The sequence below is a fragment of the Littorina saxatilis genome, linkage group LG1 (assembly GCF_037325665.1).
Source record: "Littorina saxatilis isolate snail1 linkage group LG1, US_GU_Lsax_2.0, whole genome shotgun sequence".
Classification (NCBI taxonomy): domain Eukaryota; kingdom Metazoa; phylum Mollusca; class Gastropoda; order Littorinimorpha; family Littorinidae; genus Littorina; species Littorina saxatilis.
Window position 1 is genome coordinate 4743970 of NC_090245.1, and position 27325 is coordinate 4771294.

General features: G+C 44.1%; 1 protein-coding gene across 1 annotated transcript; it reads left to right on the plus strand.

The window, feature by feature from the left end:
• Window positions 1-624: 624 nt before the first annotated feature.
• Window positions 625-27261, plus strand: LOC138959775 (sodium-dependent multivitamin transporter-like). The gene is made up of 13 exons (XM_070331389.1): window positions 625-718; window positions 1483-1534; window positions 1976-2043; window positions 2706-2863; window positions 6375-6515; window positions 13561-13690; window positions 18315-18403; window positions 19302-19429; window positions 20652-20809; window positions 22342-22610; window positions 24098-24198; window positions 24774-24886; window positions 26811-27261. The coding sequence occupies exons 1-13, from the start codon at window positions 716-718 to the stop codon at window positions 26865-26867; spliced, it is 1467 nt and encodes a 488-aa protein (XP_070187490.1). The 5' UTR covers window positions 625-715; the 3' UTR covers window positions 26868-27261.
• The last annotated feature ends 64 nt before the right edge of the window (window positions 27262-27325 follow it).

Genomic DNA, 27325 nt, shown 5'->3' on the forward strand with positions numbered 1-27325 from the left:
ATAAACATATTTTTGTGTGTTTTTTTGGGTTGAGTTTCAATTTTTGGGGTATTAATCAGTGACAAAATCTGCTGCCTGAAATTGGTAATGATCATCCTCAGAATGCACCAGATTGCACCATTTTGCATCCTTTTTTTCAAAATTTTCCGGGGGGGCATGCCCCCGGACCCCCCTAGCAAGCGCCTTCACACCCATATCTTCACAATATACTTTTGGAACCCCCCCCCCCCCCATAAAATGAACTGATCCGCCCCTGCACTGTATATCTCTCTTTGTCAGATCGAATAAGGTTTAATCTCAGGGGTGTTGTAGTGTAAACCATTGTTTCTACAGACACTTTGCAATGTAAAATCCTACTCAAATTGTAGTCAAATGTATTCAGTTCAAAAGTTGGTTTAGGGTAACGTGACCAATAAAGATAGGGTCAGTAGGTCGGCTTTTTTATTTTTATTTTTTTATTTAGTCGATTTTAAAGAATGTTACTTCCCTTAGTCTCTGTATGGTTCGCAAAATGTGCCAAAAGGTGGGTTTTTTTTTAATTCAGACAGAGTTATTTCTACAATTCGTCTATTGGCGCGACTTAGCTCGCCTCAAGTAAATCACATTAGATATATCTAATTGTGAATTCAAATAACACTGTTTTGTTTTTCAGTACTTGGAGCTGCGGTTCAACAGGACGGTGCGACTGTTAGGCTCCATAGTCTTCTGTCTTCAAATGGTAAGTCAAGAGAATGGTAAGTCAATAGAAGGCCCATACCGCACATCGTCCTTGGTTAGGTGCTGTCAACATTCTTCTTCTTCTTCTTGTCTTTCGCTTAGAACAGACTACTTTCAATTCAGTAGGGGGGCACACACAACACACACACAAATACAAATACACACACACACGTACTGTTGTTGTTACGAGATACGAGAGATTTATGTCGTGGTTTCCCCTGCCCAACGTTCGAATGTCTGGAAAGAGATATGAAAACAATCAGATGGTTTTTTTTACATTTAGTCAAGTTATGACTAAATGTTTTAACATGGACGGGGAATCAAGACGAGGTTCGTGGTGTATGTATGTGTGTATGTGTGTGTGTGTGTGTGTGTGTGTGTGTGTGTGTGTGTGTGTGTGTGTGTGTGTGTGTGTGTATGTGTGTGTGTGTATGTGTGTATGTGTGTGCGCGTGTGTATGTGTAGAGCGTTTCCGAGAAAACTACCTGACCGATTATTATGAAACTTCACATGAGATATTCTGGGTATAATATCCCCAGATCTTTTTTTCGTTTTTACGATAAATGTATTTGATGACGTTATATACGGCTTTTGTGAAAGTAAGTTCAGGCCGCACTGTCACGCCCTCAGTTTTTGATCAAATCGCTTGAAAATTTAGCAGTCTTCGAAAAGTTACATTTTGAGTCGCTGCTCGCCTTTCTAAGAGTAAAATGCGGAGTTGACTGTTGACTTGTTGGTTTTTACTGTTGATGTTATTTGTTGCAGGTGTTCTACATGGCAATTGTGCTTTACGCCCCATCTCTGGCGCTTAGTCACGGTGAGTTTACTTAGGTAAATGACACTCTCCGCTAAATGAAGCCTTTCCTTACGTCAACTTTCTACAACAGTCTCGATGAGTGAACTAAATGTGTTTGTGTGTGTGTATGTGTTGGGTGTGTGGGTGTGTGTGCGTGTGAATGTGTGCGTTCGTACGTGCGTGCGTGCGTGCGTGCGTGTGTGTGTGTGTGCGTGTGTATGTGTGTGTTTGTCTCTGTGTGTTTGTCTCTGTGTGTGTGCCTCTGTGTGTGTGTGTGTGTGTGTGTGTGTGTGTGTGTGTGTGTGTGTTTGCATGAATGTGTTTGCGTGTGTTTGTGTGCGTTCGTACGTACGTGCGTGCGTGCGTGCTTGTGTGTGTGTAGCCTATGTGTGGGTGCGTGTGGGTGTGTGTGTGGGTGTATGTGGGTGCCTAAATAAGCAATCTTTCCTCTCCTTTCCACAGTGACCAAGCTGTCCATGTGGATCTCTGTGCTGGGAATTGGAACTATATGTACTGTCTACACTGCTGTGGTGGGTGTGTTCGTCTCTCTCTCTCTGTCTGTCTCTCTGTCTCTGTCTCTCTCTCTCTCTCTCTCTCTCTCTCTCTCCCCCTCTCTCTCTCCCCCCCTCTCTCTCACCCTTCACACACTCCCTACCTCTCTCTCTCTCTCTCTCTCTCTCTCTCTCTCTCTCTCTCTCTCTCTCTCTCTCTCTCTCTCTCTCTCTCTCTCTCTCTCTCTCTCTCTCTCTCTCTCTCTCTCTCTCTTGGCTCGAAAAACAAATTATAAATGAATATGGCTTTTTGGCCAAATTTAAACAGAAAAGTTGTCAAATGACGTCAGTGTTCATGACGTAGTGGTGCAGGGCGAGAAAGAGACCAGGGAGGTCAGTGATGTGGTGATGTGCCCGAACAATGAGATGATTATGTGAAAGGATATTTTATGAGGAATGAAAAAATGGTAGAACAAGGTTAAGATTAATTCAAGTGCATTTCCGACTATATGCTTTACATAATTATTCCAATTGAGTCAATGTTAATCGCGTGTTTGCCAATTAATATTAGCCTAGATCTCTGGGTTTGTTAATAAAAGCCTGTCATCAAAACTCTTTCTACCCAACTATGCTTCACTATTCCTTAACAGTGGAGACCTTCTTGTTCAAATGACGTAATTATGATGACGTCATGTTGACAGGGCGGTCTCCGTGCAGTGGTGTACACAGACACGTTTCAGGCTGTCATCATCTTCGTCGGCGTCATCGCTCTCATCATCAAAGGCGTCATGGATGTCGGGGGAGTGGACGAGGTGTGGAGGCGGTCCTCAGAGGGAGGTCGACTGGATAATTTTATCGAGTGAGGATTTGAATGTTTTTAATGTCTCCGATTTTGTGTTTGCTTCTTAATTTGTTGTTTGTTTGTTGGGTTGGTTGGCTGATTGGTTGGTTGTTTGTTGGGTTGGTTGGTTGTTGTTGGTTGGTTGGCTGATTGGTTGGTTGTTTGTTGGGTTGGTTGGCTGATTGGTTGGTTGTTTGTTGGGTTGGTTGGCTGATTGGTTGTTTGTTTGTTGGTTGGTTGGCTGATTGGTTGGTTGTTTGTTGGGTTGGTTGGCTGATTGGTTGGTTGTTTGTTGGGTTGGTTGGCTGATTGGTTGGTTGTTTGTTGGGTTGGTTGGCTGATTGGTTGGTTGTTTGTTGGGTTGGTTGGCTGATTGGTTGGTTGTTGGTTGGGTTGGTTGGCTGATTGGTTGGTTGTTTGTTGGGTTGGTTGGCTGATTGGTTGGTTGTTTGTTGGGTTGCTTGGCTGATTGGTTGGTTGTTTGTTGGGTTGCTTGGCTGATTGGTTGGTTGTTTGTTGGTTGGTTGGCTGATTGTTGGGTTGGTTGGCTGATTGATTGGTTGTTTGTTGGGTTGGTTGGCTGATTGGTTGGTTGTTTGTTGGGTTGGTTGGCTGATTGGTTGGTTGTTTGTTGGGTTGCTTGGCTGATTGGTTGGTTGTTTGTTGGGTTGGTTGGCTGATTGGTTGGTTGTTTGTTGGGTTGCTTGGCTGATTGGTTGGTTGTTTGTTGGGTTGCTTGGCTGATTGGTTGGTTGTTTGTTGGGTTGGTTGGCTGATTGGTTGGTTGTTTGTTGGGTTGGTTGGCTGATTGGTTGGTTGTTTGTTGGGTTGGTTGGCTGATTGGTTGGTTGTTTGTTGGGTTGGTTGGCTGATTGGTTGGTTGTTTGTTGGTTGGTTGGCTGATTGGTTGGTTGGGTTGGTTGGCTGATTGGTTGGTTGTTTGTTGGGTTGGTTGGCTGATTGGTTGGTTGTTTGTTGGGTTGGTTGGCTGATTGGTTGGTTGTTTGTTGGTTGGTTGGCTGATTGGTTGGTTGTTTGTTGGGTTGCTTGGCTGATTGGTTGGTTGTTTGTTGGGTTGGTTGGCTGATTGGTTGGTTGTTTGTTGGGTTGGTTGGCTGATTGGTTGGTTGTTTGTTGGGTTGCTTGGCTGATTGGTTGGTTGTTTGTTGGTTGCTTGGCTGATTGGTTGGTTGTTTGTTGGGTTGGTTGGCTGATTGGTTGGTTGTTTGTTGGTTGGTTGGCTGATTGTTTGTTGGGTTGGTTGGCTGATTGGTTGGTTGTTTGTTGGGTTGGTTGGCTGATTGGTTGGTTGTTTGTTGGGTTGCTTGGCTGATTGGTTGGTTGTTTGTTGGGTTGGTTGGCTGATTGGTTGGTTGGTTGTTGGGTTGGTTGGCTGATTGGTTGGTTGTTTGTTGGGTTGCTTGGCTGATTGGTTGGTTGTTTGTTGGGTTGGTTGGCTGATTGGTTGGTTGTTTGTTGGCTGATTGGTTGGTTGTTTGTTGGGTTGGTTGGCTGATTGGTTGGTTGTTTGTTGGGTTGCTTGGCTGATTGGTTGGTTGTTTGTTGGGTTGGTTGGCTGATTGGTTGGTTGTTTGTTGGGTTGGTTGGCTGATTGGTTGGTTGTTTGTTGGGTTGCTTGGCTGATTGGTTGGTTGTTTGTTGGGTTGGTTGGCTGATTGGTTGGTTGTTTGTTGGCTGATTGGTTGGTTGTTTGTTGGGTTGGTTGGCTGATTGGTTGGTTGTTTGTTGGGTTGGTTGGCTGATTGGTTGGTTGTTTGTTGGGTTGGTTGGCTGATTGGTTGGTTGTTTGTTGGGTTGGTTGGCTGATTGGTTGGTTGTTTGTTGGGTTGGTTGGCTGATTGGTTGGTTGTTTGTTGGGTTGGTTGGCTGATTGGTTGGTTGTTTGTTGGTTGGTTGGCTGATTGTTGGGTTGGTTGGCTGATTGGTTGGTTGTTTGTTGGGTTGGTTGGCTGATTGGTTGGTTGTTTGTTGGGTTGGTTGGCTGATTGGTTGGTTGTTTGTTGGGTTGCTTGGCTGATTGGTTGGTTGTTTGTTGGGTTGGTTGGCTGATTGGTTGGTTGTTTGTTGGGTTGCTTGGCTGATTGGTTGGTTGTTTGTTGGGTTGCTTGGCTGATTGGTTGGTTGTTTGTTGGGTTGGTTGGCTGATTGGTTGGTTGTTTGTTGGGTTGGTTGGCTGATTGGTTGGTTGTTTGTTGGGTTGGTTGGCTGATTGGTTGGTTGTTTGTTGGGTTGGTTGGCTGATTGGTTGGTTGTTTGTTGGTTGGTTGGCTGATTGTTTGTTGGGTTGGTTGGCTGATTGGTTGGTTGTTTGTTGGGTTGGTTGGCTGATTGGTTGGTTGTTTGTTGGGTTGCTTGGCTGATTGGTTGGTTGTTTGTTGGGTTGCTTGGCTGATTGGTTGGTTGTTTGTTGGTTGGTTGGCTGATTGTTTGTTGGGTTGGTTGGCTGATTGGTTGGTTGTTTGTTGGGTTGCTTGGCTGATTGGTTGGTTGTTTGTTGGGTTGGTTGGCTGATTGGTTGGTTGTTTGTTGGGTTGGTTGGCTGATTGGTTGGTTGTTTGTTGGGTTGGTTGGCTGATTGGTTGGTTGTTTGTTGGGTTGCTTGGCTGATTGGTTGGTTTTTTGTTGGGTTGGTTGGCTGATTGGTTGGTTGTTTGTTGGGTTGGTTGGCTGATTGGTTGGTTGTTTGTTGGTTGGTTGGCTGATTGGTTGGTTGTTTGTTGGGTTGGTTGGCTGATTGGTTGGTTGTTTGTTGGGTTGGTTGGCTGATTGGTTGGTTGTTTGTTGGGTTGGTTGGCTGATTGGTTGGTTGTTTGTTGGGTTGGTTGGCTGATTGGTTGGTTGTTTGTTGGGTTGGTTGGCTGATTGGTTGGTTGTTTGTTGGGTTGGTTGGCTGATTGGTTGGTTGTTTGTTGGGTTGGTTGGCTGATTGTTGGGTTGGTTGGCTGATTGGTTGGTTGTTTGTTGGGTTGGTTGGCTGATTGGTTGGTTGTTTGTTGGGTTGGTTGGCTGATTGGTTGGTTGTTTGTTGGGTTGGTTGGCTGATTGGTTGGTGGTTTGGTAACTTGGTTGGTTGGCTGATTGGTTGGTGGTTTGGTAACTTGGTTGGTTGGCTGATTGGTTGGTTGTTTGTTGGGTTGGTTGGCTGATTGGTTGGTTGTTTGTTGGTTGGTTGGCTGATTGGTTGTTTGTTTGTTGGTTGGCTGATTGTTTGTTGGGTTGGTTGGCTGATTGGTTGGTTGTTTGTTGGTTGGTTGGCTGATTGGTTGGTTTGTTGGGTTGATTGGCTGATTGGTTGTTTGTTTGTTGGTTGGTTGGCTGATTGGTTGGTTGTTTGGTAACTTGGTTGGTTGGTGGGTGTTGTTGGTTGTGTTCAGCCACAATGTAATTTCTCTTTTGAGATAATAAAGTATTATTGTATTTTATTGTATTTTATTGTATTTTATTGTATTGTATTGTATTGTATTGTATTTTATTGCATTGCATAGTATTGTATTGTATTGTATTACAGTTTTGACCTTGACCCGAGAAAGCGGCACACGGTGTGGGGCCTGGTCATCGGGGGCGCAGTGACCACGGTCAGCCTGTACGGCATCAACCAGGCCATCGTGCAGAGATACCTGGCCGTCGCCAAGGTCACCCATGCGCAGGCGTAAGTGTAATGCCTCTGGTCACTCGTCGAAGACGATTTCTCCAATATTGTTGCTGGACACTCGCTTAAAGGCAGAGTAAGCCTCCCGTAAACCATCACAGATACGGTCAGGCTTTTACACACAGTACAAACACCATTTCATTTAAACACTCACCAATTGAGAACATCCTAGGTGCCCTCCGTAAAGAGCGAACAATTTTCAAAGAATTTATTTTTGCGTGGTTTATCTTACCCCTGAGCCATCGTGAACCCGTGTGATCCAGTTTTCCCTTTTCACAATGCAGTCGTCATAGTTAGTCATTTGAATGCGACTCGACGTGAGCTTATCTACAATAGCACGTTTTTTTTATGCACGAAACAACGGCTGTGGTTCACAAGAACTCCAGCGATGGCTTTTGACTGTTGAGAGGAACGGCGATTTGCACTGATAAACCGGCCGTCGTCTGCTACGACCCTTGCGTGACCCTGCTTCCGGGCTTTTCTTTTTTTAAACTTTCACAACTTCGAATTGTTCTGATCTTGTCTTGATTAAAGAATGTTTGTGTAACAAGCTGTCAATTTATTATTTAGATTTTAAAAGTTAGGTCTAGCGCAAAAACGAGGCGCCGTTGTTGTTAACGGAACAAGTCTACGAAAATAAATTCTTTGAAAATGTCTCACGCTCGACAGAAAGCAGCCAGGATGTTCCCGTTCGGTGAGCGTTCAAATGGAAGTATGCTTGTACTGTATTTAGACGCTCGGGGAGCTCTGTGATGGTTTACGGGAGGCTTACTGTGCCTTTAATATAAACTCCTTTAGAACAAAACTCTCTTAAAACAACCAAGCAAAACTGGCAGTTAGAAAGTTGTCCTACACACAGGCGTAAGTGTATTGCTTCTGGTCACTCGTTGAAGACGATTTCTTGTAGGATGTAAGTCTCTGGAAACAAACATATAAAACTGGCTGTCTGTAAGGTGTCCCACGCACCGGGGTGTACATAGATATATAGCGTCACATAGCCATAGTGAAAGGTCACATTTTTGGGGGGGGGATTTCTCACTTGGATTTCCTAGAAGGATTTCATGCCAGAAGTCAAAGTCCACTTGTTTGCCATCTGAGCTCCTGCATTTTTTTCAGATATATCACACTTTATAGGCGGACTTTCCTTCTTTGCACCCTATATTTAACTTTTGGGGGTAGGGTTAGTCAGAAGCTCACAACAGCCACACAAATGATTTAATTTATAATGTTTTTATGTTGTCAGTAAGGCAGTATATCAGTGTTGTCATATGGTGAGTTTTTTTGTTTCATTATGCTTTTTATTGTGTTTTTCACATTCGCTTCCGGTAAGCAAATGTTCCCTCTTTGGGCCCTATGTTTGGCCTCTCGGGGCAGGGCTAGAATTAGCATCACAAAATCCATAATAATATCAATAATCATTTGGTTTTGTTTCAATGTGGAAGCTGTAAGTTATCATTATTAGGATAAACATTTTCAGCATAATTATGACATTTTATTGTGATGTGGATTTGCATAGCCGCAGATACATCTTTATCGAGTCGGCTCTGCGCTTTGATTTCTAAGGATGGGGATGTTTTTCTGTTTTTTTAATAGAAAATCTAAACTCATCATCATACTTGTATTACGTTTTGGTAATATATTATTTTGTCCCCTAATGAGCAGTAGGAAGTTCCCCCTCAACACAGCACCTCTCTTCAACTCGCAGGAGATTTTTGTTGTAGATCATACTTCTTTCGTCTGATGCACTGAAGATATAATACATCAGAATGAGTGACGAACGACCAGTATCTTTCAAGCGCAAGAAAAAGCCAAGACGGACAGAAACTGCACAAAAGGTGTGTATCATCCACTGCCCTGAGGTCAGGTTTGACCCAGCAGTGAAGCCACTTAGTCAGCAGACAAAAGAGAAACTTGTGGAATGTTGCCGCCTGCGTAGGACAGCAGGACTTGATTCAAAATGTGCAGCAGTCCTGGATGCGTTCCCTGACATATTAGATGATACTCTCCATGGGTTTCATAGACGCTGCTACCAGTCATTCACAAACTTGAAGTATTTGAGAAAGAGAAGTCATGATGACCAGCAAAGCAGCCCTGAGGATGTGAGTGATGATAACGACACAGATCAGCCCTCAACATCCCGGAAAAAACGTCGTAAAATGGGAGACTCTACCAGAACGCTTTTTCCTCGTGACTGGTGCATAATCTGTGACCAAAAGTACAAGAGGGCACGAAGTCGCAACAGGGCCGGACTACCGGGGGGTTTTGGGGGTTGCGCAACCCCCCAGCCTAAACATATACCTCACTTATTTAAAAACAATATTATAATTGTTTATTTTATGCCGTTTCATGCAAGGAGCGACGATTTTCCTATCTCAGAATATGACCTACCCTTCAGCTTTAGGGGGCAAAGCCCCTGACCCCTACAAGGGGCAGAGGAACATCCCCCTGGACCACCACTGGCAAAAAAAAACCTCCTCTTTGCCTAGTCCGGCCCTGTGGCAAGGCACATCTTGAGAAACTTGTGAGATGTGAAACAAAATCTGCCGAGGAGGCTTTCAAGGCGGCAGCAAGTGAGAAACAAGATGTTGAACTGATGGCACGAGTGCAGGTGGATCTCTTGGCAAGAGAAGCATACTTCCATGAGTCATGCCGACGTGATCTTGTGCGCAATCGTAAGAGGCATGAACAGCGAGAGGCAACTTCCAAAGAACATATGAAGGCATGCTCAGATGCTTTTCAGTACATCTGCAACTACATTGAAGATGCAATCATCAACAGGCACCACGTTGAACGTATGGCCATGCTGCGGGAGAGATAATGCACCTATATGCAGGACAAACACCCTGACTTTTACAACCCTGATTTCCAAACTCATCACCTGAAGAAGAAAATTGTTGGCCATTTTGGTGAGAGTCTGAAATTTTGGAGGCCAAATTTTTGGAGTGAGCTTGTCTATTCCTCAGAGTTGCTAGTTGGGCAGGCTGTTGAACAAGCCTTTGAGGCGGCAGCATCTGATAAGAGGAGACTAGAAGAGGCGGCCCATATCTTGAGGCGTTTGATCATCCAGGCATACCGTTCAGCAGAAGAATGTCCCTGGCCACCACCGGTCTCATTCATTGCATCCCAGAAGATCCTGCCACCTCCAGTCCTGCTGAATTTCTTGAAGGTCATGCTTTCTGGGCGAAAAGAAACCTCAGACAGAAAGGAGAGGATCGGGCTGTCAATAGCACAGGACATCTGCTATGCCGTATCGAACAACGAGTGGAAAATGCCCAAACACATTGTACTTGCAACAGCAGTCAGACATCTGACAGGAAGTGCAGAGTTGCTCAGCATGCTGAATCGTTTCGGGCACTGTATATCCCACGGAGGCGTACTGCAGATGGAAACTGCTGTGTGTCACCAGATCATGCAAAACAGCAGCCTGCTGCCAACTACCATTCGTCCAGAGAACAATGTTGTGACCCACTTCTGTTGGGATAATTTTGACTTGCAGGAAGAAACAGTTTCGAGATCTGGTACAACACATTCCGCACACGGCATTATCATTCAGGAGGTCTCTGAATCAGTCCCACCTACAGGAGATGCGCGTCCTAAGCAAAGCCGTGAGAGTGTTGAGTTCAGCCCTGAAGATCTCCCTCCTTGCTATGCAAAGCAGAAATTGGGCCTAAGCTCACCTTGGTGGACACAACTATTTCTGTGCCAGAAGTTGTGACTCACGCTTCACTCTCTGACTTTCTCTGGATCCTTGCTCGGCGTAAGTGTGCGGATGACCAGCACATTCCAGGATGGGCAGGATGGATATCACTAACTGGGAGAGAAATGCAAGCCATACAAGAGCAGTCCGTTGTTGACTACATGCCTCCAGTCCTCCATCCAGTCACTGACAACGCGACAGTTCAGCACATTCTTCATTTGTCACAGTGCGCAACCAAAGAAGTGGACCAGGAGTGGACCTTGTTCACGTTCGACTTGGCAGTGGCAAAGAAAGCCTACATGATTGTTTGGCAAGATCAACGCTTTAACAATTGGGGGTCCGCCTTCAGGTTTTCCACCTCATGTGCTCATTTCTGAATGCCAGGTCCTATTCGCAGAGGGTGGAAGGCTGGAGAGGGAGGGGCTCTGGAGATTGAGTGGTGTGCATCAGACATCTTGCCAGTTGAACTGGTCGACATCCTCAGCAGCTCGTAGTGAGGATGATCAGCATCTGGACTGATCAGTGAATGGGTTAGCACTGCTAGCGGATGTTTTGATGGAACTGGACCAGTATTTGTGTGACTTCTGTACATTGCTGTCCTACTTGTTTTTCAGCAACAGATGGTCTGAAACTGCTGACCAATCATTGCAACTCAGAACTTTAATGATGTGTATTTTTTGCAAAACTGCATATAGCATTGTACCGGCACGGTTGGCCTAGTGGTAAGGCGTCCGCCCCGTGATCGGGAGGTCGTGGGTTCGAACCCCGGCCGGGTCATACCTAAGACTTTAAAATTGGCAATCTAGTGGCTGCTCCGCCTGGCGTCTGGCATTATGGGGTTAGTGCTAGGACTTGTTGGTCCGGTGTCAGAATAATGTGACTGGGTGAGACATGAAGCCTGTGCTGCGACTTCTGTCTTGTGTGTGGAACACGTTATATGTCAAAGCAGCACCGCCCTGATATGGCCCTTCGTGGTCGGCTGGGCGTTAAGCAAACAAACAAACAAACAAACAAATATAGCATTGTTCCTAATCACATGCAAATCCAAAAAAAGAGTAGAGTACACATTATTGATACAATCATATTGCATCCTTGGACGACCCCACGGGGAACGGTTGATGCTTCATTTTTTTCTCCGAAATATTGGTTAAGATGGTGATAAAAACCGGAAGTAACAAATTTTGCTGCCAGAATTATAATGTAATGTAATGTAACAATATCAGTGCATCCATTTCCTTTCCATTGGTATCATTTTTGTTTATATAGGACAGTTTTAGGTCGTGAAAAGGGCTTCAGATGAGACCTACCCCCATTTTTCAATAGCACCTTGGGGGCAGGGTTACATATAAGGGCATAACTAAAGAAAATGCAGGAGCTCAGATGGCAAACAAGTGCCATGAGTCTTCATACTAAATGGGCTTTCCAGAAAAACTAGTGGTAAATCCCCCCCAAAAAATGTGATGGTGGGTCATGGCTATGTGAAGCACTAGATATATTGTTTCTGGACACTCACTTAATATTAACAGCTATTGTGTTTTCAGCGTAGCAATAGGGTCCGATATTTAGACGAGACAAGTATAATGCCGACGAGTCGAAGACGAGTCGCATTATACTTGTTCGAGTCTAAATATCGGACCCTATTGCTACGCTGAAAACCGGCACGGTTGGCCTAGTGGTAAGGCGTCCGCCCCGTGATCGGGAGGTCGTGGGTTCGAACCCCGGCCGGGTCATACCTAAGATTTTAAAATTGGCAATTTGGTGGCTGCTCCGCCTGGCGTCTGGCATTATGGGGTAAGTGCTAGGACTGGTTGGTCCACTGTCAGAATAATGTGACTGGGTGAGACATGAAGCCTGTGCTGCGACTTCTGTCTTGTGTGTGGCGCATGTTATATGTCAAAGCAGCACCGCCCTGAAATTGCCCTTCGTGGTCGGCTGGGCTTTAAGCAAACAAACAAACAAACAAATGCTACGCTGAAAATACAATAGCGATTATATAGCTGTTCTAACCTTGATTTGTTGTTCCAAACTTACAAAATGACAGTTTTTGCGTCGATGCGTTGATCTCAGGTTTTGATAGCAGACGCCGTTTCTTATGCGCATTAGTTTTGCGCAGGCACCACACTGACTTTGGAGAAAAAAAAACTCGATTTGACAACACACCTGTTAAACAGCGTTTTATTAGTTCATTCGTATACAACAAAAAGAAGTTTGAGTTTTTTTAATTTTGAACAAGACTACTTATGAAGAAGACCAAAACAAAACATCAACGGAAAACTAGAAACAACTGAAGAACTAGGATGCAACAAGGGGAGGAGAAGAGAACAGTTAATCCGTACAACGCGAGCAGACGGCAGCGAAGTTTTCAGTTTGGGTGAATGGCATTTATACTTGTCTCGTCATGAAGCGAATTTTTCAACCTCAGTTATAAACGACTACATGAATGTTAGTGCCATGGGTTGTACATCAATACTTCAGAGGGGAAGTGGGGTATTTAGTGTGGAGTTACGAGATAAGAAAAGCCGAATGCGAAACTAGTTTGTGTCAGTCAGCAACTGAGCTCACACAGGCACACAAAAACGGCTGTTCCGTTTTACTCCCCTGTTTGTACATCATTCGACTTTGGGCATTTTGTGGTGTTTAGGGACAGAAAATAATTGGTTTAGTCCTGTTTCATCGGGAAGTTAGCAGAAAAGGGTATGCTATCGACATTTGTAAAGCTGAAAAACATTCCCGAGAAGAATTTCAAGTTGTCAGTGTATGCTGTTGTCGATTGTTAACATCGTGTGGTACAGATGGGTAAGCCGGAACCATGCGTCTTTGTTATTGCCAATATGCTTTTGGATATTGGCAAAAATGGCCGACTTACGTAGCATTATGCTTTGATGATGATGTTGAGACCATCCAATCACAGCCCCCGAATTCCCCCACGTGTCCATCTGAATAGCTATATAAACTCATTTAAAACAAAATTCTCTTAAAACAAGCAAGGAAACCTGAAAGTCAGAAAGTTGTCGTACACACATGCGCACGTATATTGCTACTCGACACTCGCTTACTTCTTTAGAAATTAATTACAAAGATCCTCTTTTTCGCGAACTTTACAGGTAAAGTCGACTTAGATAAAAACAGATACATAATTCACTTCCACGACAGTGTCATCAAAAATAGAAATGATAAATGATAAAGATTGTATTGATTGACATTGACATCCTGAAGAAGTCAGCGACAGACTCACTGACGAACATTTGGTGAAGAATTTACCAAAACTGGTTTCTATTGTGTTGTGTTTTTGTTTGATAAAGCGTATTGTCAAAGTGATTTTTCATCCGTGTCCGTTTATCCTTCCAGGACCGTGTACATCAACCTGCCGGCCAACATTTTCTCCATCGCCATCTTCGTGATACTGGGGCTGGTGGCATACGCCAGGTACTTCCACTGTGATCCGTTCCTCACCGGCAGGATTGACGCTTTTGATCAGGTACATTTCTAGCATTGTTGTCACATCCTCGTAAATAATAATAATGATAAGGGTATTTATAGGGCGCAAATCCTAAAATAGTTCTAAGCGCCTTACAATCTTAAATATCTTCATCTTAATAACAGCAACAACACACAACGTAAGCGCCTTAAATCAATCTTAAATATAACAGCAACAATTTCACATTTAAAAACAAATAAACTTTAAATAAATGCAACACAATTACGTACACAATACACAATTCAAATGACTCTACCGTTATCATGAGGGTGGCCGAGTGGTAACGCACTTGCGCTCGGAAGCGAGAGGTTGCGAGTTCGACCCTGGGTCAGGGCGTTAGCAATTTTCTCCCCCCTTTCCTAACCTAGGTGGTGGGTTCAAGTGCTAGTCTTTCGGATGAGACGAAAAACCGAGGTCCCTTCGTGTACACTACATTGGGGTGTGCACGTTAAAGATCCCACGATTGACAAAAGGGTCTTTCCTGGCAAAATTGTATGGGCATAGATAAAAATGTCCACCAAAATACCCGTGTGACTTGGAATAATAGGCCGTGAAAAGTAGGATATGCGCCGAAATGGCTGCGATCTGCTGGCCGATGTGAATGCGTGATGTATTGTGTAAAAAAATTCCATCTCACACGGCATAAATACATCCCTGCGCCTTGAATATGTGCGCGATATAAATTGCATAAAATAAAAAAATAAAAAAATAAAAATTAAAAAAATAAATCCCTGTGCTTAGAACTGTACCCACGGAATACGCGCGATATAAGTCTCATATTGATTGATTGATTGATATAAGATTAATTCTGTCTGTTTGTGTGTCAGTTTGTCCTTCTGTCCGCACTCAGATCTCTGGTGTTTATAGGCCGATTGAGCGTGAATGTGGTGTGTACCTTGGAAGTAGGGAACGCACGGTCGTCGTCAAAACATACGTTTCTACCTTTAGCCTAACGGTAGAAGGGATACGCCGATAGCACCTTCTAGTATGTACTGTGCCTGAGTCATCCGGAATCCAAAACAAGTACGATAACCTCATTGTTTTTATCTGAGTTCTGTCCCCTGAATATACAGGGATCGCGCTAGCTTTTTAAAAAACGCGTAAGTCATACGCAACGAAACGAAAAAAACGCGTCACGGACCAATATTTTTGCGTACTACGAAAACACGTACAGACACAAACAAAACACGCACGAAAGACTTAAAGACACTCCTTACCTAAATACGGCGAGTTTTCCTGTCGAACTCCGCGCACGCCTGTCGAATAACACCCCTGCTGTCTCCCACCTTCGGGCCTTGCGAGTTTGTTTCCCGCTCTAATACGACTAGACACACTCTCCGCCTTTTGGAAGCGCGAGATGGGAGAGCAGCTAATGTCTGTTTCATTATCCGACAAGACATTATCTGGTAATACCCTCGTTACGTTCGTTTGACAAGCTCACCAACAACGGCAAGCTCCAACGAGAAGTCATCCTAGCAGGTGATTTCAACTGCCCCAACATCGACTGGTCCACCCACACCGCTTCCTCATCCGGCAGAGATAACGCCATACAGCAGTCGTTGATCGATATCACCTCCTCCTCCCTCCTCACCCAAATCCAACACACCCCCACCCGTGGCCCCAACATCCTAGACTTGGTCTTCACCTCCAACCCCTCCCTTGTAAAGTCCTCTGTAAGCGCACCTGGCATCTCAGACCATGACATCGTAGTGTCAGACTTCAACACCAGGCCCCAGGTTACCCCGCAGAAAGCGCGCAAGAGCTACAAGTTCAAGAAGGCCAACTGGGACAACATGAAGAAGGACATGGACGATGCAGCCAGCACAGTCGAAGAGGAATACAAGGCAGGCAAGGACGTCAACACCCTCTGGGAAACGTTCAAGAGCCTCCTCGTTAGCTCCATGGAGAAAAACATCCCGTCCTTCACACTGCGGCGACCCCAGAACTTGCCTTGGCTCAACGCTTCCATCAGGAGGATGCTCAAGCGCAAGAAGAAACTGCTAAAGCGTGCAAGGGCTACGAAGAGCTGGTCCCCCTACAGGAACTACCAGAAATACTGCAGACGAGAGCTCCGGCGTGCCGAGTGGCAGTACATCAATGGCACCATCCAAGAGGGACTAGACCAGAACGACTCCAAACCCTTCTGGCGTTTCATCAAGGCGAAAAAGCAAGACTCGACAGGTGTGGCCCCGCTAAAAGAAGACGGTAGACTCCACAGTGATAGCCAGACCAAAGCTGACCTTCTTTTAAAACAGTTCAAGTCTGTCTTCACCAAGAGTACCAGCAGCACGCTGCCAAATCTTCTACCACCAACTGCCACCATACAGCCCATCAGTATCACCACAGCCGGTGTCGCCAAACTCCTTCAAAACATCAAACCCAACAAAGCCTCTGGTCCCGACAACATCCCCAACATCGTCCTTAAGACCCTAGCCCACCACATAGCACCATCCCTGTCCGTCATCTACCAGCTCTCATTAGATTCTGGGCGTCTCCCACAAGATTGGCTCAGTGCCAACGTCGCGTGCGCGTTCAAGAAAGGCGACCGTCACTGCCCAGCCAACTACCGCCCCATTTCACTCACGTCTGTCCCCTGTAAGATGCTGGAGCACATCATTAGCCGCCACATCCTATCCCACCTTGAAACCAACAACATTCTGACAAATCTAAATCATGGCTTCCGATCCGGCTATTCCACAGAGACCCAGCTCCTGACAACAACAGAAGACCTGCTATCCTCATACGACCGGGGGCGCCAAGTCGACATGGCCATCTTGGATTTTTCCAAAGCCTTCGATACGGTACCCCATGATCGTCTCCTCCACAAACTCAACAGCTACGGAATCTCCGGCTCCATACTCGCCTGGCTCCAGACCTTCCTCACCCAACGTACCATGCAGGTAGTTGTGGAAGGCACGACCTCCGCCCCAACCACTGTCGACTCTGGAGTCCCGCAAGGCACCGTGTTAGGGCCTCTTCTCTTCCTTTGCCACATCAACGACCTCCCGGATGCAGTCAAGTCCCAAGTGCGCCTCTTCGCAGATGACTGCCTCCTCTACAGGGAGATCGCTGACTTCAGCGACCACATCGCCCTCCAGGAAGACCTGAAGAGCCTTGAATCCTGGGCAGAGAGATGGGGCATGCGCTTCAACGCTACAAAATGCTACGTCATGACTCTAGCACGGAAAACCCCTTCCTCCTACCTCTATTCCCTAGACAGCACCATCCTCAAGAGTGTACCCACGAACCCCTACCTTGGCATTCAGTTCTCGAACGACCTGAAGTGGTCCACCCACATCAACTACATCACTAAGAAAGCTAACAGCACCCTCGGATTCCTCCGCCGCAACCTGCGCCACTGCCCATCAAACTGCAGGCACAACGCCTACCTTGCCCTCATCCGCCCTCTTCTTGAGTATGGTGCCACCATCTGGGACCCATACCTTAAGCAGGACGTCGAGAGATTGGAGCGCATACAGCGGAACGCATCCCGCTTCATCTCTGGTGACTACAGAACCACGACTCCTGGCTTCGTCACTGGGCTCCTACACAAGCTCCAACTACCAACCCTCCAGGAACGTCGCGAACACCTGCGTCTAACCTCCTTCTACAAAGTGGCTGAGGGGCTGGTGCCGGCAATCCCGCCTGACAAGTTCCTGACCCCTCAAAAACCAGGACGCCTCATTCGTCCACGTCAATCTTCCAGAGACTTTAGCACCTCGAATCCAGTAGACAACTACATCAGGAACAATAGCAGATGCTTCACTGTGCCACGCTGTAACACTGAGCAATACAGACATTCGTTTTTTCCAAAGACAGTTGTGGCCTGGAACCAATTAGATGAAGAAACTGTAACCTCGGCATCGACCGAGAGCCTTAAGTCGGCGCTGGCAGTAGCCAGACGACGATAAAGAACTAGCTGCGCACCCCCCACTCCGCTGCAACTATGCCAGACATCTGGATGACTTGTTCTACAAGTGCAGCGTAACAGACAGATACAGACAGATACAGATACTTCGATGCAAAAAGAAACGGACTTCAGTTTTGACGCGCAGATTTCATGTGTGTCGTCACTTCTCGAGCCCTATAGTCAGTTTCAGGATCGGGTGATTATTAAGTCAGAGCAAAAGCGCTGCGTGAAGACAAGAAAAAGTTACAATATTTTTGCGTATGGCTTACGCGGCGCGGCGAAAAAAACGCGTCAGCGACTTTTAAAATGCGTCAAATACGCAAAAATCGTGCGTAAACGCGATCCCTGAATATAGGTCAGTGCATGGGACTGGAGTGTCCTGAGCCCCCCATCATTTTCAGTCCTTGTTTTTGTTTGATAAAGCGTATTGTCAAAGTGATTTTCCATCCATGTGCGTTTATCCTTCAGGACCGTGTAAATCTTAACCCTTGTTAAATAAAGTTCAATTCAATTCAATTCAATTGTTTAAACTGCTTCTGCTTGATATTCAAAGTGTCCATGCATGTTCTCATAATTGTTATGAGAGTGTTTGCTTTTGTCAACATGTCAGTAAAAGCTTGCTAAGTATTTCAAAAGATGATGTTGACTGTAATTTTGTTTGTGTGCACGTGCAGTGGACATAATCACTATGCGATCCGATGTCTTGTGTTTCAGTTGATACCACTAATGGTAATGGACGTGCTTGGGGAATATCCCGGTCTGCCTGGACTCTTCGTCGCCTGTATTTTTAGTGCTTCCCTCAGGTACTGGTTTTGTTTCTATCTGGGTGTTTTTTTAAATGTACTTATGTTATGCTGCCTTTTTGCGTGTTCGTCGGTATGTCCGTCATGGGTGTGTATGTGTTTATGTGTGTGTATGTATGTGTGTGTGTGTGTGTGTGTATGTGTGTGTGCGTGCGTGCATGCGTTCGTATGTATGTGTGTGTGTGTGTGTGTGTGTGTGTGTGTGTGTGTGTTCAGTTGTGCGACTCTGTGTGTGTATGTGTGCGACTGTGTGTATTTGTGTGTATGCGTGCGTGCGTTCATTGCGCACGTAATTTCGTGCGTAACCGCGTGTGCCAAAAAATCCAAGAAAGTGTTACAGCTTGACCTACAGAGACAGAGGCAGAGACAGAGAGACAAAGAGACAGAGGGGGGGGGGGGAGAGAAGTGTGAGCTTGCGATTGTGTATATACAAACGTATGTCCCTTGCCCTCTATTTAATTACACCCCCGGTATAGGGGTGTGTATAGGTTTCGGTCGATGTGTTTGTTTGTTTGTTTGTTTGTTTGTTTGTTTGTGTGTTTGTGTTCGCATATAGATCTCAAGAATGAACGGACCGATCGTCACCAAACTTGGTGAACAGGTTCTATACATTCCTGAGACGGTCCTTACAAAAATTGGGACCAGTCAAACACACGGTTAGGGAGTTATTGGTGGATTAAAATTATACAAGGACTTATAGAGGCACATCTTAATGGTCAAAGGGAAATAACCATTCTCACTCAGTCACTGCCACCAACTGAGAAGGTTATTTCCCTTTGACGGGGGTGTTTTTCCTACCTCGGAGGAATTTCTTGTTAAGTGTATATTTCTTTCCACCTGCCTCCGTGTGTTCTCAATATCTTCCTCCGTTTCTTGACACCACTGTTACCACCAACAGCACAGTGTCGTCAGGTGTGAACGCATTGGCCCTGGTTTACCTGGAGGACGGGGTCAAACCTTTCTACACGATGGTCAAGCACAGGGAATTGCCTGAACACCAGGCAGTGGTCATCACCAAGATTCTAGGTACTTATATCATTTGGACATGGGCTGAATTTTGGCTATGTGACTGAATGCCTGTTGTTGTTGTTTGTTTGTTTTTTGTTTTTGATTTAAAGATGAATTTTTAGTCTTTTTGTGTCTGCTTTTGTTGTTATGTTATATGTGTACGTAAAAGAAGTAAAAACATGTTCAAAGAAGAAGAAAAAGATCCTAGGTACGATGTCTGCTTGCTCGCTTCGTTAAGCAAACAAAATGTACGATGTCTGCTTGCTCGCTTCGTTAAGCAAACAAAATGTACGATGTCTGCTTGCTCGCTTCGTTAAGCAAACAAAATGTACGATGTCTGCTTGCTCGCTTCGTTAAGCAAACAAAATGTACGATGTCTGTTTCCGATGACAAGGCAAAAAACATAAGGGTCGGTAGGTCGCTAACTTTTTTTAATTTGTTTAAAGTTTTTATTGTATGCACACAGGCTTTATAATTATATCGGTCAAAAATCGTGCTCACTCTGTTGTTGGGGTGGAGAAGCTTCCCTTGTAAAGTCTTTGTAGTTTCTGATATAGGGGGGTGAAAAGGTCAAACAAAAGTTCTAATATCGGGAGAAAAACTAAGGGTCGGTAAGGGAATCGGAAACATTGGTGTTTTTGTCTTGGCCTTACTTTGAGTTTGTGATTTGTGTTGTGGGTTGTGTTGATTTCCAATGTGTTCAGCTGGCAACCGTTACATAAAACCTGCATGAATTGCTTCTTTTTATTTTAAGAAGTACCTTCCACATTATTGTACACATAAATCACTAACAAAGTGATTCTGGAATCGAGATTCCCTTCGATTCGTTGTGAAAGGTTTTGCCTTAAAAAAAAATTGTTTTTAAATCTCAGCATATTTTCTATGTAGATTCCTCTGTTTTGATTTAGTTTCCCACAATTAGTTCTTCTGGTTAATCATTGTCATGTTCACCATCGTGAACATTTGTGTAATTTAGTATTGTTTTGGTCAGGTAAAAGAAGCCTTTGCTTGAGAATTATGTCCTAGTTGCATATTTTCAATTGTTTCATGTCATGTATTTTGAATACAATTGTTATGAGGATGAAAGTCGCTTGTTCATTTCAATGTTGTTCATTCTCTCAGGTGCCAGGAGATTGGTTCCGTATAACTCTCGCTTGCACCATTACACATGTCGTATGCACTTAGAGCGCTTACTTCCCTTTTGTTATTTGAATATAATTTTGTTTCAACCACATTTCAGCCATGGTTTTCGGCATGGTGACCATTGGGTTGGCGTACCTTGCGGGCCTGATGGACCAGACACTGGTCAACATCACCATCAAGTCGCAGGGAATGACCGGCGGACCGCTGCTCGGACTCTTCATCCTCGGCATGTTCTTCCCCTGTGCCAATTCCTGGGTCAGTGTTGGATGCACGTGCAGGGTAGAGAGGGGTGTGTAAGGGTGTACAGGGGGTGTTGGGAAGGGGGAGGAGAGGGGTGTGTAAGGGTGTACAGGGGGTGTTGGGAAGGGAGAGGAGAGGGGTGTGTAAGGGTGTACAGGGGGTGTTGGGAAGGGAGAGGAGAGGGGTGTGTAAGGGTGTACAGGGGGTGTTGGGAAGGGGGAGGAGAGGGGTGTGTAAGGGTGTACAGGGGGTGTTGGTAAGGGGGAGGAGAGGGGTGTGTAAGGGTGTACAGGGGGTGTTGGGAAGGGAGAGGAGAGGGGTGTGTAAGGGTGTACAGGGGGTGTTGGGAAGGGGGAGGAGAGGGGTGTGTAAGGGTGTACAGGGGGTGTTGGTAAGGGGGAGGAGAGGGTGTGTGATTGGTGTGTGTGTGTGTGTGTGAGTGCGAGCACGCGTGTGTGTGTGCCTGTCTGTGTCTGTGTCAGTCTGTCTTAATATCTGTCTGTCCGTGTCAATGGGATCTAGGCCAAGTGTACTCGGTAAGTTCTTTCCTAAAGTCATCTCATAGGTAAGTTATTGCTGCATGAGGATTTGTATAAAACCGGGGAGCGGTTTTTGGAGGTTTGGATGGGGGTGGAGTTGCGTGTATCTGTTGGGAAAGAGAAAACGTGTGGAAAGGGCTCTCAATGCATGGTCGACAACCGCACCTAGTCTATTCTGTAACGCACATGCTAGCCTCCCTTGTACATGCAGCCAGTATCCCGCAGGCATACAGTGCTTCTCTCTCTCTCTCTCTCTCTCTCTCTCTCTCTCTCTCTCTCTCTCTCTCTCTCTCTCTCTCTCTCTCTCTCTCTCTCTCTGTATAGTCTGTTAATCGTTTGCTTGTTTGTCGTTTTGTTTTTATTACTTCTTTAATTGATATTTCAACATTTTTAAAAACGTATTATCATTAGATTAAACCCTCCCATGGGCGAGGGCTGGATGTAAAAAAGCACCTGTTTGCTTAGGCCAAAAAAAATTAGGTGTGGTTACGGTAACATAGCCAAAAAAATAGGGTAGGAAGGTAGGCAATTACTTTTTTTTTTTCTTTTCTTTTTTTTCTAATGTGTACAAATTAAACCTACTTGACAGGGAAATAAGTGTGCGACTCGGGCGATTTCGCTTTCATTGCGTTTTCTACACTCGTTTTTGTTTTGTTTTTTTGACAAATGTAATAAAAAGTTATAGGGTCGGCCCCTAAAAATAGGGTAGGTCGGGTTACCGTAACCACACCTATTTTTTTTTTTTTTTAGGCCTTATGCCATTACCCTCGTTAATAAAGAATTTGTCATTGTCATTGTCATTGTCTCTCTTTCTCTCGCTCTCTCTTTCTCTCGCTCTCTCTTTCTCTCGCTCTCTCTCTCTCTCTCTCTCTCTCTCTCTCTCTCTCTCTCTCTCTCTCTCTCTCTCTCTCTCTCTCTCACACCATCCCACGTATGTTTACTCTAAACCCTTACTGGTGAGATCACAGCATACAACGCAAGTCCACAGATGTTTCGTTTCCATCGCAGGGTGCCGGTGTGGGGCTGCTCTGCGGTCTGTCCTTCAGTTTCTGGCTAGGGGTTGGAACCTTGATTGACGGGCCGAAGGGTTCCATCCTCCCTCTCTGGCCGCTCAACTGCTCGGCGACCATGACGTCATTGTCGACAGCGTCACAAATGCTGACTAACGTCACTTCAGCCGTTTTAGCCACAACCGCCAAGACTGCGACAACTACGTCATCTTTCCTGAGCTCGACGTTTTTATCGTCATCTACTGATGCTCCTCCGCCTTCTCCGGAGTGAGTCATGCCTTCCTTTTCCGCGCAAACCAATCATCTCTTCTGTTTAATGATATATGATACCGATGCACATCCTAGCGGTGAACTTAAACGGAATTTTCTACTGCTAGTATTACGAAGTCACCGAGACAAACTGCGTTCTCGAGATTTGTTTCGCCAGGTCATAGGGAGTTAATAATATTCAGAATAAACTTGTGATCGAATTTTGACGGGACGCTATTATTGGCATTTGGACGTTTTCTTAAACTCTGTTTCGCTTTTGAAGTCAGAGATTTCTTTTTGGATGAGACGGTCAAAAAGAGACGTCTTGGTTTGTGTAATAGGTATAGTTTGTCATTAATGTTTTGTGTAATTGGTATAGTTTGTCATTAATGTTTTGTGTAATTGGTATAGTTTGTCATTAATGTTTTGTGTAATTGGTATAGTTTGTCATTAATGTTTTGTGTAATTGGTATAGTTTGTCATTAATGTTTTGTGTAATTGGTATAGTTTGTCATTAATGTTTTGTGTCATTGGTATAGTTTGTCATTAATGTTTTGTGTAATTGGTATAGTTTGTCATTAATGTTTTGTGTCATTGGTATAGTTTGTCATTAATGTTTTGTGTCATTGGTATAGTTTGTCATTAATGTTTTGTGTCATTGGTATAGTTTGTCATTAATGTTTTGTGTAATTGGTATATTTGTCATTAATGTTTTGTGTAATTGGTATAGTTTGTCATTAATGTTTTGTGTAATTGGTATAGTTTGTCATTAATGTTTTGTGTAATTGGTATAGTTTGTCATTAATGTTTTGTGTAATTGGTATAGTTTGTCATTAATGTTTTGTGTAATTGGTATAGTTTGTCATTAATGTTTTGTGTAATTGGTATAGTTTGTCATTAATGTTTTGTGTAATTGGTATAGTTTGTCATTAATGTTTTGTGTAATTGGTATAGTTTGTCATTAATGTTTTGTGTAATTGGTATAGTTTGTCATTAATGTTTTGTGTAATAGGTATAGTTTGTCATTAATGTTTTGTGTAATTGGTATAGTTTGTCATTAATGTTTTGTTTCTTAGGATACGAGAATCCTTCGACTAGGATACATCAGTATATGCCAAGTCCGTCCACCAAAAAGACTTGAAGCGACGTGGCCTACTTGTCAATATTTTGTTTTGTCCTTAAGTATACGTTCCATGAACTAATCTTCCTTGTTGCTTGATTTTAGATTTAAAAAACTTTCGTGTTTCTCATTTTAGACTAGCTGTCCTTAGCTGAGCCGGAAGTCGACTTAACCGAAAATTCAGTGACAAAGCTTCGTGCAGTACACTTCGTGAAGCGAGCTTCGTGCTGTACACTTCGTGCAGTACACTTCGTGCAGTACACTTCGTGAAGCGAGCTTCGTGCTGTACACTTCGTGCAGTACACTTCGTGCAGTACACTTCGCGAAGTCGACTTCGCCCAATGAATATCAGACTTATCACTAATTTCATGTTGAATTCTTTCAGATATGACGGGCTAGGGCTGTACGAACTGTCTTACCTGTGGTACGGCACAGCGTCGGCACTCGTCGTCATCTTCATCGGCCTTTTCGTCAGCTTCCTCACAGGTAGGCTTTCTTTCCTGAGTAATTTAACACAGCATTGTGTGTATAATTAAACATACGTTTAAAAAATCGTGTGTCAGCAGGGACCTATATTTAGATATCTAATAAAGGTCTATGGTGTCAGCTATCACAGATTTGTCCAGGCAGAATGAAAACTTCTTTCCTCTGCAACACACACACCGCCAATCAACAGCCTTGTAACGTTCTGTGCAGATGGCTCATTTTTTTGTCAGTTATAAAATTCATGCATGAAAATGTCCCACTGGGCACAAAAAGGAGCATGGCCGTTCAATCTTGCTTTGGTCGCAGTCGACAGGGTGAATATAAGCGACACAACTAAATTTAGTTTGCATAGCTCTGTGGAATACTTGCGCTTCTTATCTCGGACACACATCGAGTATTCGCTGCGATCGTCGAGTATTCGCTGCGATCGTTGATCGTGGTCGACCACGTGTTTCCGAACCTGTTTGTCCGAGATAAGGGGCGCAACTCTTCCACGACGCTTGTAATTCCCGACAGAGATATTTCCGGAAAACGTCAATTTCATTTCCGTGACAATTTCATTTCCGTTTCTACAGGCTGCGGAGACGACAGGGTGTTGAGTCCCGATCACATCATACAAGTATGGCCGACCTTGAAAAGAGGCATCATCAACAAAAAGAAACGATACGACGTCTGGAAATCTCAAAAGGTAAGACACAAACAAGTCGCGTAAGGCGAAATTACTACATTTAGTCAAGCTGTGGAACTCACAGAATGAAACTGAACGCACTGCATTTTTTCACAATGACCGTAGTCCGCCGCTCGTACAAAAGGCAGTGAAATTGACGAGCCTGTTTAGCGCGGTAGTGGTTGCGCTGTGCTTCATAGCACGCTTTTCTGTACCTCTCTTCGCTTTAATTTTCTGAGCGTGTTTTTAATCCAAACATATATCTATATGTTTTTGGAATCAGGAACCGACAAGGAATAAGATGAAATTATTTTTAAATCGATTTCGGAAATTTAATTTTGATCATAATTTTTATATTTTTAATTTTCAGAGCTTGTTTTTAATCCGAATATAACATATTTATGTTTTTGGAATAATAAAATGATGAAAAATACGATGAACGTAAATTTGGATCGTTTTATAAAATAATAATTTTAATTACAATTTTTGAATTTTTAATGACCAAAGTCATTAATTAATTTTTAAGCCTCCAAGCTGAAATGCAATACCAAAGTCTGGCCTTTGTCGAAGATTGCTTAGCCAAAATTTAAATCAATTTGATTTAAAAATGAGGGTGTGACAGTGCCGCCTCAACTTTGACAAAATTCCGGATATGACGTCATCAAAGACGTTTATCCAAACAATGAAAAAAACGTCTGGTGATATCATACCCAGGAACTCTCATGTAAAATTTCATAAAGATCGGTTCAGTAGTTTACTCTGAATCGCTCTACACACACACACGCACAGACACACACACACACACACACACACACACACACACACACACACACACACACACACACACACACACACACACACACACACACACACCACGACCCTCGTCTCGATTCCCCCTCTATGTTAAAACTTGACTAAATGTAAAAAGACGTGTAGCTCATTGTGAAAACTCTGCCTCGTTATTAGCCATTGAGTATAACTGTTTTATCACCATTGTTTTATTGTTGTTCTTTGGCCATTTACGTTGAATGACTTGTTATACATTGACATTGATAGTTTTATTCTTCTTCTTCTTCGTCGTTCGCTAGATAGTCTTATTATAAGAACCTTTTTTTTTTTAATTCCTATTAACTCGATGTTCTTTAACCATGTTTGTAAATTGTTAGAGGATCTTTTAGTAGAAGTGTTTAACTGTCGAAGCTGCTTTTACCTAAGAGACCGACTGTATATTGTGCTGTTGTATTTGTCAGACTTGATTGTACCAAGTCCTTCACATGTTGTAATGCGCTTAGAGCCAAATATTTTTGTTTTTTGTAAGGGATAGGCGCAATATAAATACACTTTATTATTATATTATTAGTAGGGATCAGGGTTACCCAGCCGACCCCGTTCGTTTCTGCCAGGCTGTAGAAACCGACGGCTGTGTTACTAATCCGTCAAATAAAATGGATGGATAGCTCTATGTAGATGACTGAACCGTAGACAAATGGAGGAGTCATTGGAGGAATTGCAGGATGAATGCGTCAGAGGCTTTGGGACGAATTTCTGAGTGTTCCAGGTGGTTTTTCTTTGGTTTAAACAGTGTTTTATTCCACAGTCAATTGGTACAATACACATAGCTGGAAATAATAACAAGCTACAGAAGAGCCTTGTTACACCGGACACCCAAGCGACCTCCCAAAAGCGGTGTCATTCTTTGATAGACAAGTGGTCGTTATGGAAAGGGGAATTACATAGAAAAGAACCTCGTCGGTGTTTCTCTGGAGCGGTCGTAGTGGAGAGGAGGTCGTTATAAAGAGGTGGTCGTTATGAAGGTGGTCGTTATAAAGAGGTGGTCGTTATGACGATTTGGTCGTTACAAAGAGAACTGGTGTTCGCCATGATAGGTTCGACTGTATCATTATATAGTGGTGATCCTAAAAAAACTACCTGGTTTTTCTTTCAGAAACATGACGACAAGAAGCTGACCAAAGACTACATGATGCACCATGAGGAAGGCTAGACCACACACTCGTAAAATCAAACTACGGAAGGCCAGTCAAACCACTGTCCTCATGAAGGCTACACGACACACTCGTAAAATCACACTACGGAAGGCCAGTCAAACCACTGTCCTCAGGAAGAAGAAGGAACAAGACAAGAACAGTACCTCCAACAATCTGAGAGAGAAACGCAGGTCTGAAACAGGAGGGTGTTTAAAATGGGGATACATTTCCAGACATTAGGAACAGAAAATCTGGGGAAAAACGAGTCTTCAAAGGGGAGTTTTTTTGTGGGTAATTAAAGTGTAGGTCCAGTAGACCTAATCTATGTCTTAATTCTTCGTTCGAGCTGGAGTAAGAAAATAGTGGCTGGGAGGTAAGGGGTGTGGGAGTAAGAAGGGAGAGAGGGGATTATAAAGTGCATGTGTGGTGGTGGGAGGGGTGGGGGGGTGAGGGAATGAAGAGGTCTAGGGAGGTT